The 18,148-nt window shown below is 34.9% G+C and overlaps 2 protein-coding genes across 2 annotated transcripts; both read right to left on the bottom strand.

Moving 5' to 3' along the window:
- Nucleotides 1-502: 502 nt before the first annotated feature.
- On the bottom strand, nucleotides 503-4,478 carry LOC122135074 (peptidyl-prolyl cis-trans isomerase FKBP1A-like). Its single transcript, XM_042712910.1, has 4 exons — nucleotides 4,174-4,478; nucleotides 4,004-4,051; nucleotides 2,633-2,745; nucleotides 503-2,460 (listed from the first exon to the last, which is right to left on the bottom strand). Exons 1-4 carry the CDS (start codon nucleotides 4,208-4,210, stop codon nucleotides 2,332-2,334), a joined length of 327 nt encoding a protein of 108 aa, XP_042568844.1. The 5' UTR covers nucleotides 4,211-4,478; the 3' UTR covers nucleotides 503-2,331.
- Nucleotides 4,479-4,879: 401 nt separating this feature from the next.
- On the bottom strand, nucleotides 4,880-13,880 carry LOC109045409 (sodium-dependent lysophosphatidylcholine symporter 1-like). The gene is made up of 14 exons (XM_042712911.1): nucleotides 13,747-13,880; nucleotides 13,421-13,540; nucleotides 12,210-12,334; nucleotides 11,841-11,973; nucleotides 11,446-11,524; nucleotides 10,058-10,215; nucleotides 9,871-9,961; nucleotides 9,174-9,295; nucleotides 8,879-8,962; nucleotides 8,449-8,533; nucleotides 8,131-8,242; nucleotides 7,303-7,446; nucleotides 6,889-7,065; nucleotides 4,880-6,513 (listed from the first exon to the last, which is right to left on the bottom strand). The coding sequence occupies exons 1-14, from the start codon at nucleotides 13,825-13,827 to the stop codon at nucleotides 6,471-6,473; spliced, it is 1,554 nt and encodes a 517-aa protein (XP_042568845.1). The 5' UTR covers nucleotides 13,828-13,880; the 3' UTR covers nucleotides 4,880-6,470.
- Nucleotides 13,881-18,148: the final 4,268 nt, after the last annotated feature.

The following is an 18,148-nucleotide window of genomic DNA, read 5'->3' on the forward strand; positions in this document are numbered from 1 at the left end:
ATTTTTATTACTCATTTACTTCAGAACTGTTACTCTGAATGCCAAAAACTGCCATGATATATCTCCAGAGTCCAGTTATTGTAAATACTGTAAAATCACTGGACTGGGATCTCTTATTTTATTTTATTTTTTTTTTCTTGATGGCAGTGCTGGAATACCAAGTTATCAGTTCTACCAATATATTAAGTTTAGTTCAGTAATAACAACATAAAATGACTAGCATTGGAAGTACTGTAGCTATGCTGGTTTGAGTCTGATTTGTGTGTTATACAATAGCTTCCATAACGAATACATTTCTGAATCATAGATCAGCTGTAAATGAATTGAGTTGGATCTCATTGTAAATCTGCTTCCATAAAATTTTAAGGTAAATGTATCTAGCTTTTCAGCCTTCATTTATTATATTAGGAGTACCAATAAAAGAGCCTAATGGATTATTAGTGGACATACATAGTCATAAAACAGTGAAGGTACTAAGCTGAAATGACACAAACAAGCAACATTTTCCAAAACATGTAAAAGCACTTTATAGCACATTTTTAATTATTTTATTGTCTTTAAGACAATACATAAATAAACAGTGCATTACAGTAATATTAAAGCCATATATTTGATGCTTGACTTGTAATCACAGAAATTGCCAGCATCCGCTCAAGTATTTAAGCATCTGCAGATGTCCTTTAAATTCAAAATGATTTCCACGTCAATACAAAAGAGTACTGTCACTGTATCTGCATCCAGTATAATCACATCTATTGTCTAAACAGCACGGTCAACATTAACAACCATGAATGGCTGCAAATAATTTAGCATCAATATGTAAATATGAATGGCAAGTAGTGTATGCCATATGTATGTCACAATGTACTAAGAAGCCACAACCCTTAATTTTGTTTTTCAGATCTTTTTCCATCAATGAAAACTAATTTTCCAAACTCCATGAGAACAGAAAGTGCCCATCATTTATAGATATAAATTAGCTAGTTAATGGATTGTTTTGAGATTTGATGAGACAATGAACAGTGAAACATGATCACAAAATCCTTCAGCACTAAAGCATCTTATTTTTACTCGATTTGCTTCAAACTTCATCAGAATAATGTCAAAACACGGCCGTTGTAATACTGTTGAAGGGATATTGATTTCTAAAATACTGTTGCCATGGCAATGTGTCACACTTGAATATTCTTTTCTGGTGATTTTGAGGCAGATAACATGCTCAGAATTTCATGAAACTCAACACACGCATCAGTATTAATGATAATGGCATGCATCCATTGTTACAGTGCCAAATGTGCCAACTACTCAACTACACGACCTAATCAAACACAGAACAAAATAAACACATTTAAAACATTTCCAAATAGTTGCATGTTAATAAAATAGAGCAAACAATAAACAAAAACTATATATCAAAAATGTTGCACATCAAGCTGACAGAAATAGCAGTACTATCACTTCATACGTCATCATTTTATATTAATAATCAGCCTGGTCTACCACAAAGTTTGATTTCAGGTAATATGATGGCACTTTTTCAGTTGATATGGTCACTTTGTAAATATACAAAACTAGTGGTAGTCTAGCAGGAGTCAAACACACAATAAAGCACAAGGATTGAATCAAGAATATGCTTCTTTGTACTAATTAAAATCAGCAGACTTGTTCAAACCCAACAATTCTGACTGGAAATGACAAACTTTCTATAATGTTAAAAATAATTACATTTAATTGATTAATTTATTCAATCTAAAATGCAACAATGCAATAAATGTGCACATTTTCTTATCCCAAGCATAACATCTTTAAGATAAATATATGTTCTCTTTTTTTGGATTACTATTCAGGGATAAGGTCGCCGATTCTTTAACAAATTTGTACTTAAGTCTCAAGCCAACAACAATCACAGTGTAAGAAAAAGTCACAAGAGAAGAGAAGTCTAAAGGGTTCATTCAAGGGTTCAGTTTCAGGATTAAGGACATTGCAAGGTTTTTGGTGATTTGGTGATATTGTGTCAATTAAACAGGTAAAATATTGGAAAAATAATAAATAATTATTTCTGATGAAATGTGACCAAAGCAAAAGATGAAATGTTGGGGAACTCTGATAAAATAAAGCACATATCTTTACATAATGTGCCTAAAACTGTAGGGTGGGGTGCCAAATAAAGATGGTTCTGAGAAGAATGACTAACAGTTTTTATATTAATATGGCCTGGCAGAAAGAGAAAATTGATTTAATCAGGTTTCTAATGTTAAGACTAAAAATGTTGACACTTGAAACATTAATAAAGTAATGAAAAATTAACAAAAGGCAGTGAAGAGCATTAAATCACTCCAGACTGAGAAGCTCCACATCGAAGATGAGGGTCGCATTTGGGGGAATAATCCCAGGATGGCCTTTATTACCGTAGGCATAATCAGGTGAACAGGTCAGCTTTGCACGTTGGCCCACACTCATCTGAAGTCACACAAACATAAGCATGAATTATGTGATTTTTATTTATTTTTTTCAATTGAAATATCAGTCCTAGGCTGATTTGGTAGTGCTTCATTAAGACATCATTTAACCTTAATTTAACTCAAAAAGTGTTACACATGATATTCTGAGTGGACAAGACACCATCACATACCTGTGCAATACCTTCCTCCCAGCCACGGATCACTTCCTGTTTACCAATCTTGAACTTAAATGGCTTGTCACGGTCACGGGAAGAGTCGAACTTCCGTCCATCTGTCAGAGAGCCTGAAGATTTAAGAGGAAAAGGAAAAGGCCAGAAAAACAGGAAATGAGGTTAGAGCATCAGATAAACGGGCTACTTTATTATTGTTCTGCTCTATCAGGGAGATTTTCTTTCTCTCTATCCCATTTAATAGCAGTAAATATGAGACATGCATCTTTCAAGAACATGGCAAATGTAGAATAACGTGTACATAAACACAAGTCAAGCAGGAAAGAGTCACTGATCCACTCATTAACACAAAGCAGGCATCACTTGAATTTATTCAGTACAACAATGGCTCTTTCTGACCTGTTGCTATGACGCCATGTGAATTTAAATCAAGTTCACAGGCAGAATATCTAGAAAATCTCCCACTCTTCTTCCCATGTAATAAAGAAATAATGAAACTGAAGCCCTGAAGCACAAGGTGGAAATTAGTTTGGAGTGCTTTGCCTTCCTGAGTCCAGTTTCTTCATTATTTATTTTCTCCCTGCTCTATATACTTTCTCATTCTTTTTCTGTTTGTATTTTACGTTTATTTGCTTTAGTAAACTGACAAATTAAAAATCATTGAGAAATCCTTAAAAAAAGTAAACAATTTTAGGAGATGTGGTGGGGGGGCAGAATGCATCAAATATAATAAAGAATTCAAAGATGCAGAAAATGCAAAAATTTCTAAATGGCTCTTTTGTCACAATGTTGAATATTATATCAATGCTTGCATAAAGTAGGCTACAAGCAGTGTTTGCAAGATGGCAGGCAGTTTGTCAACTTTAATTCATAACTGTGTGATAAACTTTCCAAAGTTCGATTAAGTTACCTATTTAATCATCAAATAAGCTACTTGTCAGAATAGGGTTTCTTGGTTAGTTTGAACGATTAAAAGGCAATCACAACATCCCAGGGGTCGACTCACTCCAGACAGTGACGCTGTCCAACAAAGACTGAATCACACGAGCGTCTATAAAATCTGTTCAGTCTCAGCCGTCAGGTGAGGATCATGTCTGCATGCGTGCAAACAACACACAACTATTAATGCATAATAGCTTTGTCTTCCTTTGTATATTTTACTGTATCTTTACAGCACTGGCACTCTTCAGATATAGGTTATGCAATTTTTAATACTCAACGTCGGATTGCACGTCTGTTTGGAAAGATGCACTAACATTTTTCTCTAAATTAAGTCAGTTATTATAAATTCCCCATATATAAAAAATCCATATACGGTCACAAAAATACGGTCACGTACACCACCAAAAGAAAATCTGAAATTCAACTCACCTACATAATGCACCACACATGTCTGTCCTTTTTTGGGGAAAGTCCTCCCTGTAAAAGCAGCGCGAGGAGAAACGGGGAGCAGGAGGCAGAAATAATGCTGTTAAACACTCGCAGATTGACAAATAAAAATTCTACTTTGCATAACAGAAGCTGCATTTGGGTGATTTTACCATCTCCGGGGGTTATGGTCTCGATCTCTACTCCCATGTTTCTGAAGAGCCCTCCTGCGCTCTGTCTCGCTCACAGCTGTTTGCAGGCAGAGAAGAGCTATGCTGTCGGGTCACGTGACCGTGGCGAGAAAACTGGGAGAGGGTCCAATAGCAGCGCACTAACTTAATATAAATCCTGCCAATGACAAATGTGACCCGTCCCCTTTGTTATGCCCAGTGAGTGAAAAATACAATTAGCCTGTTGTTTTAAAAAGCAAATAAAGACGTTTTTTAATACTATTGTTTAAGTACAAAAAAGACCGATGAAATCCCTCAGCCTCCAGCTCATTGTAAAGTACCTGTTACATAACATGCTCTCAACACTCATTTCATCTGTAGTGTTGTAATGTGGGTGACTGGAGTGGGTGATATCCACACGCCCCCTCCATGAACTAGAGACCTGCGTGGGTTTTTTCAGTCTCACACCCGCAGAAATATCTGTAATCTTGTCCCACTCCCACCCGCAACATTCACCTCCTGCAAAAAGCACGAATAAAAGTAGCATATATAGTTTTTTCAGTGTATCCATTAAATTTACATGAAATAGTAAGTTCTGTATCATCCCAGCAGGGTCTCTACATGCACGTCAAGTCACCAAACACGTTATTAATCGGACTATCGGCCACAAGGGGGCGCCGTGCGCAACAAAAGACCATGCACATGCACATATTTGCTCATTGCTGTTTATTTATACACTTTTACATCATTATCGTCATTACCATTGTGGAATAAAAGTGCCGTTACAAACATTCAGACTAGGTGTGTGTATATATTTTCCCAGCTTACACTTTTTTTAAAATTGCTTCTAGTTTTTGAAACTATGGCTCCTTTTCTCTAAACTCTACACAAAAAACATGCACACAAAATGCAAACCATTACGCATCTCTTGCAAAAGCAAACACTTCTTTCAAAACTATTTTAACTTAAAAAAAACTTAAAAAATAAAAACAAAAAAATGCATAGTAAATGTACACACAAACATAAAATGATATATACACATGTTCAGTGTGCAGTGGAGCGCACAGGAGTTTGTCATAGCACTCACATGTACATGTATGTACAAAAATACACTGTATATACAGTGTGGATGCACAACTGATGAGCCTTACAGCTCTTGAACTGAACTGAACTGAATCAACGCTGACTTGAGTTGTTTAATGATAATTTACAGCAGAATTTGTTACTGCTGTATTGTATAAAGCATTATAAAAATAAAGATGACTTGTATGCATATTCCTATATTTACAAAGTACTGTAAACAGAAATCCAAGGGTGAAAAATGTATTTGTTGCTCAAAACTCCTAAGTGATCAAATTAGATATATTTCGGGGCTGTCAAACCAATTAATTGCGATTAATCACTTCAAAAATAAAAGTTTTTCTTTTTGTAATGTATGTGTGTACCGTGTATATTTATATGTATATATAAATACCCACACATACATGTATATATTTAAGAAATATTTACATGTATATTCATATTTAGATATGATTTAAATTATATATAAATATATATTACATATATATCTTACACACTCATACATTATGTAATCACAAACTTTTATTTTGTATGTGAGTAATCGTGATTAATCAGTTCAACAGCCCTAGTAGATTTACATTATGTGTATCATGATCATTGGGTGTAATCAGTAATTAAGTTTGGGGTTTAAATAGCAGTTTTTTGTTAATTAAACACAAGAACAGATAATGTGCATGCAGTTCTGCAGACTTGGCCTGAAGATTCACTATATGAATAAATGCTTTCACTATATGTGCCTCAAATACCCTACAACTTTTTAGTTAGCAATTAAAAAAAACTGTAATATGCAGAGACAGTTATCAGTAAACCATTTGTTGGTTTATTCAGTGGTTGATATAAACACTTTTCACAAAGCAACACTGGCCTAATATGGGTTTGAGGCAGGAGTATCTGTTTGTCTTTATATGGTGTGGAAATTGCACACTGCATCTTTAAGTGCACTAATGTTTCTCAATTCTAGTCATAAGGGCCCCGTTGCACGGCACGTTTTGAATGTCTCTTTTATTCATCTAATTCAGCTCATTAGTAGAGATCTCCCTAACCTGAAATAAGTGTGTATGATTAATGAGTCTCCTAAATGGGGTTGAGGTCCCCTGAAGCAGGATGGAAAAATATTCACAATGCACAATGAAAAAGCCTTTACACTGAGATGAAAACAAAGCATGTTCATGATCAACAGTTCTGCAGTGTTACAAAAGTAGTGAAAGCCACTGATTACTTCATAGACTCAGCTCTTCTTCTCCTTTCAAGCCGGTCTCTGTCCTGTTTACGTCAAGATAACACACAATGATGGCACAGTTATTACAGCTATTGTAACTTGTCAAGCACCTTATGTAAAACTAAAACACAGTGTAAGAACATGAAGACATCACTGAACATAATATGCTTTAATTTCCACTGAAGTAAACAAATCTTGGTTTTCAGTGTATAAGAAGTTGCTTCTGTGTTAAAGGAAGTTGTGGTGACTGACAAGAAAAAAAAACAGCATGCTCTTTTTGATGTGAGCATTGCTTCTGTCCCATTCTGTCACTTTTTAAATTCTGTAGAAAGCATTAATGTCACATGTCTTAGCTGAATAAACGCCTTCAGGTTAATCAGGACCTTCAGTCTTCTAAGTAAACAGAAAGAAACACATACCCTGCTTTCCTTAATGCATCCTGGATTTTCCTCCGTCTCTCTTCATTGATGGGATAGAAGCGAAAAATCACCATGCCAATGAGCAGCAGGCAGATTGGCACTGGAGCAAAGAGCACCCGCAGTGAGTATATGACCTCTGGATTGTGTTTACAAGCACCAGACTTGTATCCTGCAAAGCTGAAGAGTTAGGGAAGAAGAACATCACATGAAGCTTTCACATGAATGAATCACAGAAGCTGTAGGTTCATGGGGATTCAAAAAAAAGATATGGTGCACAGATGTTTGAAAATGAATGAATGCTGGCATGCACCAACATCCCTTCCACAGCCATCTATTCTCCTTCGGTGCTGAATTGTTTTGGATTCAACACCTGTATTACCAACTATAAAAAATCTAATTGGAGGAAGCTCTTACTGTAGCACCAAAGTAGAGATTCCAACAGACATGCCTCCTCCAAATTTGTTGAAGAAAACGTAGCAGGAGTAGAACAATGGTTCTAGATCCTGGCATGATGGGTTCTTGACTTTGAAGTCATCCACTACATCTGGCAACATTGACCTAAAATAAATAAATAAAAAACCTGATTATACAGTATGACGTTTCATATACATATTCAAATATATATAACTCACTGACCACTTTAGGCACACCTGTTCAACTGCTTATTAAAGCATACATCTAATCAGCCAATCACATGGCAGCAACTCAATGCATATAGCTATATAGACCTTGTCAGTATGATCTGCTGAAGTTCAAACCGAGGACTGAATGTGGCACTGGTTGTTTTTTAGATCAGAAGTTTTCAGAAACTGCTACTTTCTGTGGTGAAATTTCCTTGAATATAGTAATAGTAACAGTAACTAAAATAACCACTTGTTACAACCAAGGTATGCAGAAGAACATCTCTGATAGGCACAACATGTCAAACCTTGAAGCAGAGTGGCAGGCCAAACTAAGGCTAAGACTTGCACAAGCACACCAAAATTGGACAATAGAAAATTGGAAAAAGGTTGCCTGGTCTGATGAGTCTCAGTTTCTGTTGCAATCGAATTTCAGTATGATGTCATTCTGAATCAACCAAACATTATAATGATGAACATATCATACAACTAATTCCCAGCTGACCACTATCTGGGTTAGCATAACCTTATAATAATGCAAGAGGAAAACACTGGGTGGAATATGTGTTAGTGGAGCGAGAAGTTTAACAGTAAAAGAGAGATTACATGAGAGTTACATTACCAAGGGAGTAGATAGAGGGCTGCCAGACTTGTGCCAGATAACATGGACATAATAATGAAGACGGGTAAATTATTTCTCACCACAAATATAAAAATTATATAAACCATAAAAAAATACAAAAAAGAGAAGAAAAAGTATAAAAAAAAAACTAAAAAAGTGGAAACTATTCCAGTTTAAAAAATAAAAAAAAATAAAAAAAACTAATAGCATGCTGAATACCCGTACTTCACAAACAAATATAATGTAATTGTTATAGAATTTCTATTTCCTTTCTGTGCAGCCATGAATAATCTAATTAGAAATAAAGAGTGGTGCTCACTGATAGGCCGATGAATATGGTGGTCTTCTTGCCTTTTTTGACCAGTAGTGTCTGCCACATTGGGATGGATATTGTAGCTGATGTCTGTAGAAGAAAAGATTACATGTCTGTAACTAACAATATAATTCTACATAATTAAAAAAATGAAAGGTATATATTTTAAAAGTAATTTGTAACATAAATGTGAGACCATTCAAAAAAATTATGTTGTGATTTAATATAATTATATAATTAAATTAATACAATAAAATATAAAAAAAAACTAAATTAAACATTTTAATTTAAAAATATAATTTATTATTTAATATACTGAGAGAACCTGGCTACATAAGGTTACACCTATGAAAGTTATTTTTACAGATTAGATCAGGGAGAAATAGCTCCTTGTAGTACTTCTTACAATACTCTTTGAAATAATGCGTTCCTCACCAGTAATATAAGAACAAGATGCTGGAAATATGCTCCCATATCCGCTGCATGAGTGCAGAAGAGGGCGAAATTCCCCTGAGCCATCTGAAACAAATATTCTTATCATAATGCAACTGTCATACTTTATAAAATCCATATTTTTAAATTCTTTAATTTAAATCCACTCTGTGACTAATATCAAAACTATCATACACACCTGGGCATCTTTCAAGGCAATACAAACATGCTCTTTTGGTATTTTTATGTTTAACAACCATCAAAATACATTCATAATTTAAACAGATAAATGTCTTACCTGGAAGGCAAGTGAAGCAAATAGGAAGCCAAATACAAGCCACAAATATGGAGTGTGTCTCACCACCATCTTCATTCCAGTTAGATAGGGGACATTTATGCGGTCCAGTTTACTCAGAGGGGCTAAAATGAGAAGACATATTCAAATCATTATAATAGTCTTGAAGTCACTGCATTAAGTCAACTGGCCAAATACACTGCTTGGCCAAAAAAAGTTGCACACTCTAATATTTTGTTGGACTGCATTTAGCTTTGATAACGATGTGCATTCCTACTGGTATTGTTTTGGACCACCTTGAATTGAACCATGAAATGTCACAAAGATTATTTCTATCAAGAGTTGCATTCATTTTTGGCAGAGATCTTGTATTGACAGTGGGAGCACTCCCACTATCTGGCCCATGGGATACGTCTTCTAACATGATTTTTTTAAGAAATAAAAAGCTACACACTGCATCAGTTAGGGTTAAAAGAATTGTTGCCAAACATATAACACGCCAGAAACATATTAATCACTGCAATAACGATGCAATCATAAACTCTTAAGTATTTGCTTATTTAAATCCAAGTTTTTTTGCCAGGCAGTGTATTTATGTATGTGTTTCAAACTTACTGATGTACAATTAGAGCTGAAAGAGCATGTGGTACACAAAACAACAGATGTTAGCATTCTAACTCGTTAACTCATTTGGACCTACCCAACTGCTCCTTCACTCCAAAAAAAAGGATGAGGCAGCACAGAAAGTACAGCATTCCTAATACTAATGCTCCAGTCAAATAGGCTCTTCTCTGCAGAAATTAAAAGACAAATCAGCCAAAATTTTGCAACATCAATACTAAACAAATTCCACTATAAGCATTAATAGGATGTTCTCTGTGCCTCACTATATTTTGTAGATTGCCAGATATGTCATCCAGTGAGTGGTTCCTTTCCGTGCCATTCTGTAAACTGCAGACGTATGTCCTCTTGGCATGGTGCACCCCCACTATCTGACCCTGAATGGCAGCTCCCGCCAGGGTAGCGAACACTTCCATGCCCATTCCTGTATCGTGAGAGAGAACAAAGTTCTGGACATTTCTCTTTTATATAGGAAACAGGTATCAGTTAACGTTATGCCCTTATAAATCCAAGTTTCTGCTCTCTATTTCCACTATCTCTGGCTTAGAAAAAAAAAATGTTGGAGAAAGGATGTTTCTTCGCTGAGGAAGTGTATCATCATGGATAACAGAGACCTATTGTTCTCTCTGTTTGCAAAACCTTCAAATTCCCAAGCTTTTTAAACATTTTTCAAATCAATCAAACAAGATTTTGTCTAGCCAACATTCAAAGTTTTCTTTTTTCTTTGCTTTTCTTTCTTTTTTCTTTTTGCATTTTTGAATGTCTTTGAATTTCAATTCATTTTTTAAAGTTATATTTTGTGCCTTTTTTGGATGGGACAGTATACAGATCACTCAAACTGGAAAGCATGGGTCAGAGAGAGGGTAACAGGATCAACAAAATACCTTGGGCCCAATCAAAGTCAGGTCACCAGAGGCAAAGCTGCTGCGTATGTTGGAGCTCTTTCCATGAGTCTACTGGCTCCAACCAGATTTTGTTCATTGTTATTCTACTTCCTTATATTCAAATTCAAACAGCAGTTCAAAGTTTTTCACCATTTACATTTTTTAAACAACCTAGTTTTTAAATTCTTTCTATGCCGCTGTCTGATTCGCACAAAACATTCATCTTGAGAAGCTCCTGACAAAAAATTATCAAAAGAATTATTATATTAATATATTTTACCATTTAACAGATAAGGGATATATTGTGGGTGTGGCCCATTATAACAAATTGGCCTTTATCTTATGAGTATATTTTCAGAAAACTTTGTTCACAGGGACAACAGGACATTCTGAATGAAACACACCAGATTTAATGAATTTCTGATACTAGGAGTGTCTAACAGCTATTTCTAAATAATCAGCTATTTATACGAATGGAAATGATAGATGAAGGGTGCAATACTGGTGTGTACACAAAGGTAATATAAATCCTTTTAACTGCAATCTTAAATCAGTGTGAATGACTGGAATTTTTTCCTGATTTCTTTTCAGTTGTCCCTTTTGGAACTAGTATGTATTTTTGTAAGCTGTATTATCAAACTATAACTTACATTATCAGTGGAGATTCAATACTGTTGACTTTGCAATAAAAACATAAAATCTAGAACATAAGATTCTTGGCAATTCTTTCACCTAATCACGTATTGACGCTTGCGGCTATATTTTCTTACTGTAACCAGTGGCTGAATCACGATCCTTCTGATTGCCCCCCAGAAACATGTTTAGGGAAGAATATGGCACATGGTAGCACTGAATGAGACAAAGACAGGCAAAATTGCTTTAGGTCATTTATGGATCATATAACACATTATATAAGCAACAGCTGTCTGAAAATTACAATGGTGAGTACTATATTTAATTTTGGAGTACAATATGTTATCGCCATGAGGTTGACATCATAGTGACACTGTATATTTGTTTGCAGTGTATGCTGAATGTGCATTCTAATGTATTATTGAATATTCTAATCAAAAAAACTTAATGTCCTAAACAGCCAAACATCTTTTATTCTAAATCTGTAAAACAGCAGTTAACTCTGGGCAGATAATGGTTATAGTGGACTTACACTCATGAAGGTGTCAAACAGACAGCACCATGTGAAGTACCAGCCGAAACTGAAGGCAGAGGACATGATGTCCTGTGGGGTATACCAGAGCATAACGTATGATAGGACCCCAAGTGGCATTGTGAACACAATCCTACATAAAGAGTGAAGTTGAGCACAGAGTAGTTACGCGGCACATAATGTTTCAGATTCTGCATTTTTAAAAGAATCTATTTGAGTACAATAGATAAAATGCTATCTAAATGCTATCATTTATATGATCAAAACTGGTAATAAGTACATAAGCAGCCTCTGGTCAAGCTGTGAAATATTTAAAAGAGAGTTGAGGAAGTGCTTCACACCCAGTCTGACATTAACCAGTACACTCACCAAGGAATAAGTTTGCCAATTTTGGTCCGGCCACTCTTGCTCACAGCATATCCAATCAGAGGATCTGAAATGGCATCCCAAGCTCGACCAAGGAAGAGAATGATGGATGCAGAGAAAGCTCCCATCTATAACAAACATATGGACAGAAGAAAATTACTGTTTTCTCTTCAAATTCCTCTTTAAAAATTCTCCTAAATCTCATTGTGCCCCATTTTTGTAACATTTTGTAGCATGAAAATGCAGTTACATATAAAATAATGTTCCACCAAGCTGTTAAAATACACAATGTATTAACTTTCACAGGACCTTTCACATGTTCCTTTCACTTCCTGTGCTAACAGTTTAGCTAAATACTGTCGAATGTGGCATGCAAACATGACATGCAAATTCAGGAAGAGTTACGCAGAAGAGTTATAGAGCCTCATGCATTTTATTAATGCTCAGTTGTTTTAGAACCACAGATCACATAGTTATTGTGTTTCACAAACCGCTTGAAACAGCCCTCAAAACAGCACACAAGGAAAGTGAATGTGCAGGGTTTGATGCTACAACATTTAATTTACCAGCCCAGATCTTAAACCACTAAGGCTACACCACTGTCAAAGGGACATTAGAAATCAACAGAGAATAGAAATACATAATCAATGTAAGCAAATAAGACAAGGAGAAAAACATCAGGATATTATAAAAATGTTTTTATTGTCTCATCGTTCATATTAACTATCACATTTCTGCTTATATTCTACTGGAAAGTGAAGCTCCGTTAAGTGATGGCACAGCAGATTGCATTATATTAAGTTTAAAAGTGATCACAGAATGTCATGTGACACATTTACACAGTTAAAAAGCCAGCATAATATAATGTAAGTCATATGTGCATTTGAGTGCCAATAACACTGATATTACAGTTGTGTAGGGTGATTTCCTGTATCATTAATAAAATTAATGGGTGTGGTAGTGTTAAAATCCAAATGGTTTTCCCTAATACATACTTTCTTCAAAACTTAAGGGCAATGTATGTAACGCAGCCTCTTAGATCATACAGATTAAACATATTATGCCTAAGATATATATCTAATGTGATATCATGTGTAAAAGGCTGGTGTGAAACTGAATTTGTACAGAGGACATACAGTATGATAGAGGTTCTGATCTATATGGTCACCAATGACAGCTTTTAAAGACCACAACTTCTATCCTTTTATACTTACCTTCACAACATCCAGTAAAAAGATCTGCATGAAAAAGCCCTTGGCGGTTGCAGTCATTTGATAAGGCATTCCTCCAACTGCATAGCAGAGTTTTCTGGATAAAGGGATGCCAGGAGTTTTCTGAATCAGATCAACACGTAAGCATCAATTATTCAGCATGAATTATGTTATATTTCAACGTTAACACGAGAAATAAAGCATTAGTTTATTCTCAACTGCTAACTGTTTTAAATAAGCAACATCTTTAAGTTTCCTCGATGCTGAAGAGCTGTAATTTACATCATCAAAACCTGCGGGTTACACAGAATTCTTTATAAATGTCATACCGGTTGATTGTCGTCATTTTCCGTGGCACAGATGTTGTCGTCTGTTTGCTTGTCCAATACATTGACACTATTGTTGGCCATCGTTCAGTTATCTATATGTGTTCCCAGTTATAGTTTACTGCCTCTTATGCTTGTTGCAAAGTGGGCGTGGCTCTTCCTCCGATGCCCATTTCGCATTATTACTTAAAAAACCATGTATTATTTTTTCTCTCTCATAAATAATTGTAGTGAATAATTGTTCGACTAGTGATGGAAAGGCTGAAGTCCAGTCACACAAATAACACATTTACTAGTGTTTTTAGTGTTAGATTTATCCAAAAAGTTTTCATTTGCAAATCTCATTTTTATTTATTTGTGGATTTATTCATGTTTGTGAAACTCTAAGATTTATTTGTGGATCTCGTTCTATTTATTTGTCAATATGTCTCATTTTTGTTAATCTCTTTACATTTATTTGTGGATCATAATCTATTTATTTGGAATTATGCAACAATTCTATCTCCATAGGATGAACAATGCAATAATGTGCTCTAGCATTTGTTTATAATACTGCCCTGGGAAAAAAATAAAAATAAATAAGAGACCACTCCAATTTGTTTTTATTAAATCAGCATCTCTGAATAGAAGCTATTCTATTCCAAGCACGCCTCATTTTGCTTAATAAAGTACTGATGAGGTAATCACCTCAACCAAATCTTATTTTGAGAGGAAAAGTATAAAAACCACTGTTGTGATCATTAGCCTACTATATCTTGTGACCAACTGGATGGCAAAAACAGTGCTAGTCGTTTCTCAAAAGTAATTGGAATCAAATAATAGCTAACTACTGACCATGGAATATTTTTTTAACAGTTTAATACAGCTTTGTGCATCTGTACTCAGGAAATAAGTCTCAGGAAATCTTTATTTTTTCATTATTTTTAATTTATTTTAATGCATTTATAAGAAGAAATCATCAAATCTTGGCAGTCTCTTCTACTATTATCGGAGTGTAGTACACGCCATCGTCAAGCCAGCGCGCACCTTGATGTTGAAAAGACATCAAATTGACATCATTGGCGTCAAAAATGCAAATCACCTTAGGGTGAATTGTCCTAAAGTGGGACATGTTTTGCATTTCAGACTTTTGAGAAATATTGCGATGTTTAGCCAAAACATTAAATCACACCCAATACCATTAAAAAAAAACAAAAAAAAAAAAACAGGATGTGTCCTAATCAAATCAAAAGAGAAAACGCGGATAACACATTCATAAAATAAATTATAGACATATTAGTGCTCTTAGTGCAAATCATCTGAGAACATCTGCAGCTTCCTAATGTGGGACATTGAAAAGTATATGATAAAAGGCCAAAATCACCTTGATTCATGTGGAATAGTAAAGTGCTTTTGGTTATGTATGGTTGAAACATGGATAATTGAACATCATCAGACAAATAATACAATACAATGCATTGATGAATTTATTATAAAAACATTAAGCAACTATTATCATTATTCCTATGTTGTTATGTAGATAGAGTTAAAGAGTTAAATGAACACAAAGAATTTGATTAGCTGTGCAGCGCTACTTCCTGATTGTTTAATTCAAAAGTGGCCAAATTCCGTGACATTCTGCATTATACAGTGAATTGTGGTTTAATGCATGGATTCAGCGGTTCCTTCTGTGTTCCGTATCGCAGAAATCATAGGGTTTTATGCTAACCAGAAAAAAAAAAGATATAAAACCACCAGAAATAGTCATTCTTGTAAGTGTTAAAAGTTAACCAAGATAACTTGTTCAACATTACATGACATGCACCCACCTGAGAGTGACACAAAGTGAGCTGGTCTGGATACGAGGTTTGTTTTATGATTGCCAATGCTTTTGAATCATCAGACCGTCACTACTAGCATAGCGCCATCTTCAGGTGTGTTGTTAAACAGCAGAGAAAGCCATTAGAAAGGACAGGAGTGTGATTACCTTAAATTCACATCAAATCACTCACGACAAAACATTCTCATATTCCACCTGTTTCTCCTGATTATTTCCTTTAAGTCTTTTTGCATCACTCTTGACAAAACCTTCTCAGTTTGTTTGTTTTTTTTTAGGTCAATGTTTGATGTCAATTTAAGGTCTTCTGAACATCATTTGCCCACTGGGACACATTTCAAAAGGTGATGTGGCAAACCGATGCTGTCCGAAGCCCCAGTCAAGAAAAAATGCTACTTAAACATACACATTGGCCTGCTGCGTACATTATAACAATTTCAGTGTGAGTATTAACTTCATATTTTCACCCAAGAAACTGCTGTCCAAACTGACCTTAAAATGATGTTATACAGCATCTTGATCAAGTCTTGACTAACATTTGATGTCAAATTGATATCAATTGACATAAAGGTGCCCACAGGGGAGGCTCCTTCAAGAACATTTCTATTTGACTTTTCCCGACATTCCAAGATAATTGTGTGGACACAACAAGGGGTAGTGGTCTGAACCACAATCCAAGAAATTGGATTCCCACACTAGCTGAAAAGTCTACAAACGAAACTGAGCTGAGCTGAAAACAATCAGTCGATTGTTAGGATGGTGTGTCAGTTTTCAAGTGCAAATCTTTTCGGACTAGATTTGACACTTCATTAATAGCGGGAGACCGGGGGATGGTTTTAACACGGGTCAAATGTAACACTTCCAATTTCTCAAATAAGGAACAAGTTACAAATCAACTAATTCACTTCACACATTCTCAATTTAATATTTTTTCCAAACATTGAGGAAGTAGAGCCCTGAGGCAAACACAGCAGATTTTAGAGGAGAAAAACTAATTTTGAGGTAAGAAAGTAACTTTTTATCATTAATTTTTTTATTTTTTGATGGCAGTTCCTGCTTTATTAGACAAACTCATCAAAGTTAAATTATGTTTATTGTGTGTCTGTGTAGATATTTTTAATGCAAGTTGTTAGTGCTAATGTGTTGGGCTGTTAGCTGTAAGGTGAGCTAGTTCCTGGCTACAAAACTCTGAGTTAGTTGTAACAGCAAGACTTGGATTAGTAACATCAATTAAACATGTTATAACCTACCCCAAGCTATTTATTTAGTTATTTATTTATTTATTTATTTCCCTCAAATTTCTTAGAATTTCAGTATTCCTAGGTCTTGGAAAAGAAATTTTATTATGACCAATTACTATGACTGACATTATCAATCATGATTAAACACACACACACAGTGTTCAATTGTTGAAGCTGGTGCACATTTGCTCAAAAGCTTTAAAAATCAATTTTTTGTCATAATCCTTATTGCATAACGTTACATCTCACTCCAGTGGATATCATAATGTCACATCTAACCCCAGGGTATTTTACAACTAACCCGAGAATTGTAACATTTCACTCTTCGTGTTTGAAACTAAACCGTGCATTTTCTGTTTATGCTGCAAAGATAACAGCCATGCCATTTAATAGCAGACACTTGTAACTAGTTTGAAACACATTTTGAATGCACTGACTTACAAGAACTCCAAGTTACAGATAAAAATATTACAACCATCTGGTCTCCCCCTGCTGTCCACAGTGGATAGAAAAGTGTAATTTAACATGTAAAGAAGGATAATGTAATTATTCAGTGATTTAGTACGTTTTTGTAAACTCACATATCATAAATATGCAAATAAGTAACTTGCATGGAGGATGGGTCAGGGCAGAGTATAATTCAACCATAAGTAAAAACATAATTTAAGTCATCCATACATGTCATTCTAAAACCAAACCTTTGTTCATGGAACACAAACTGCCGTACTTGTTTGATTTAGGACGTTACTCTAGCGGGAGAAAATAGATTATAGTATCTGTAGAATGATTTAGCATGTAATAATAATACAACTCAATTCATTTTTACAGAAAAAAAATATATTTTTTTTTTCTTGAAAAACGAATTATTTACATATTTTACTGAAATTAGCTATATCTGTATTGTCATGATGTAACAGTGTAAATATTGTTTAGAATAAGCACACTAAACAATTCAGTATGTTCTCAAGATATACACACAATGTATAATGTTTAGGATGCTCTACAGCGTCCAGACACTCCTCTGAGAGGTAACTTCCATGTTTCCACGCATAGGTCCAGATTCACAAAGTATCTAATAAAAGTGAAATGTAACAAAAAACAAGAATTTGTGTTGTTATAAAGGACTTTGAAACGATATTAGATTCAGTAAGTTGCTTACTTCTTGGTTCTAGCCCAGACAATATGCAGAAATGGATTGTTTTCCTGCTGGAAAATCCATTTTAAAGTGGTCGATGTGTTTTAAAGCATGTAGTTTGCTGGTCCAAGATCGTAGAGAGCAGCTATAAACCAACTACCAGCTGATAATTCCAGCCTAAAGCATTCTGGTTTTTGGAACATGGTAACTGAT

This window comes from Cyprinus carpio, chromosome A23 (genome assembly GCF_018340385.1).
Source record: "Cyprinus carpio isolate SPL01 chromosome A23, ASM1834038v1, whole genome shotgun sequence".
Classification (NCBI taxonomy): Eukaryota; Metazoa; Chordata; class Actinopteri; order Cypriniformes; family Cyprinidae; genus Cyprinus; species Cyprinus carpio.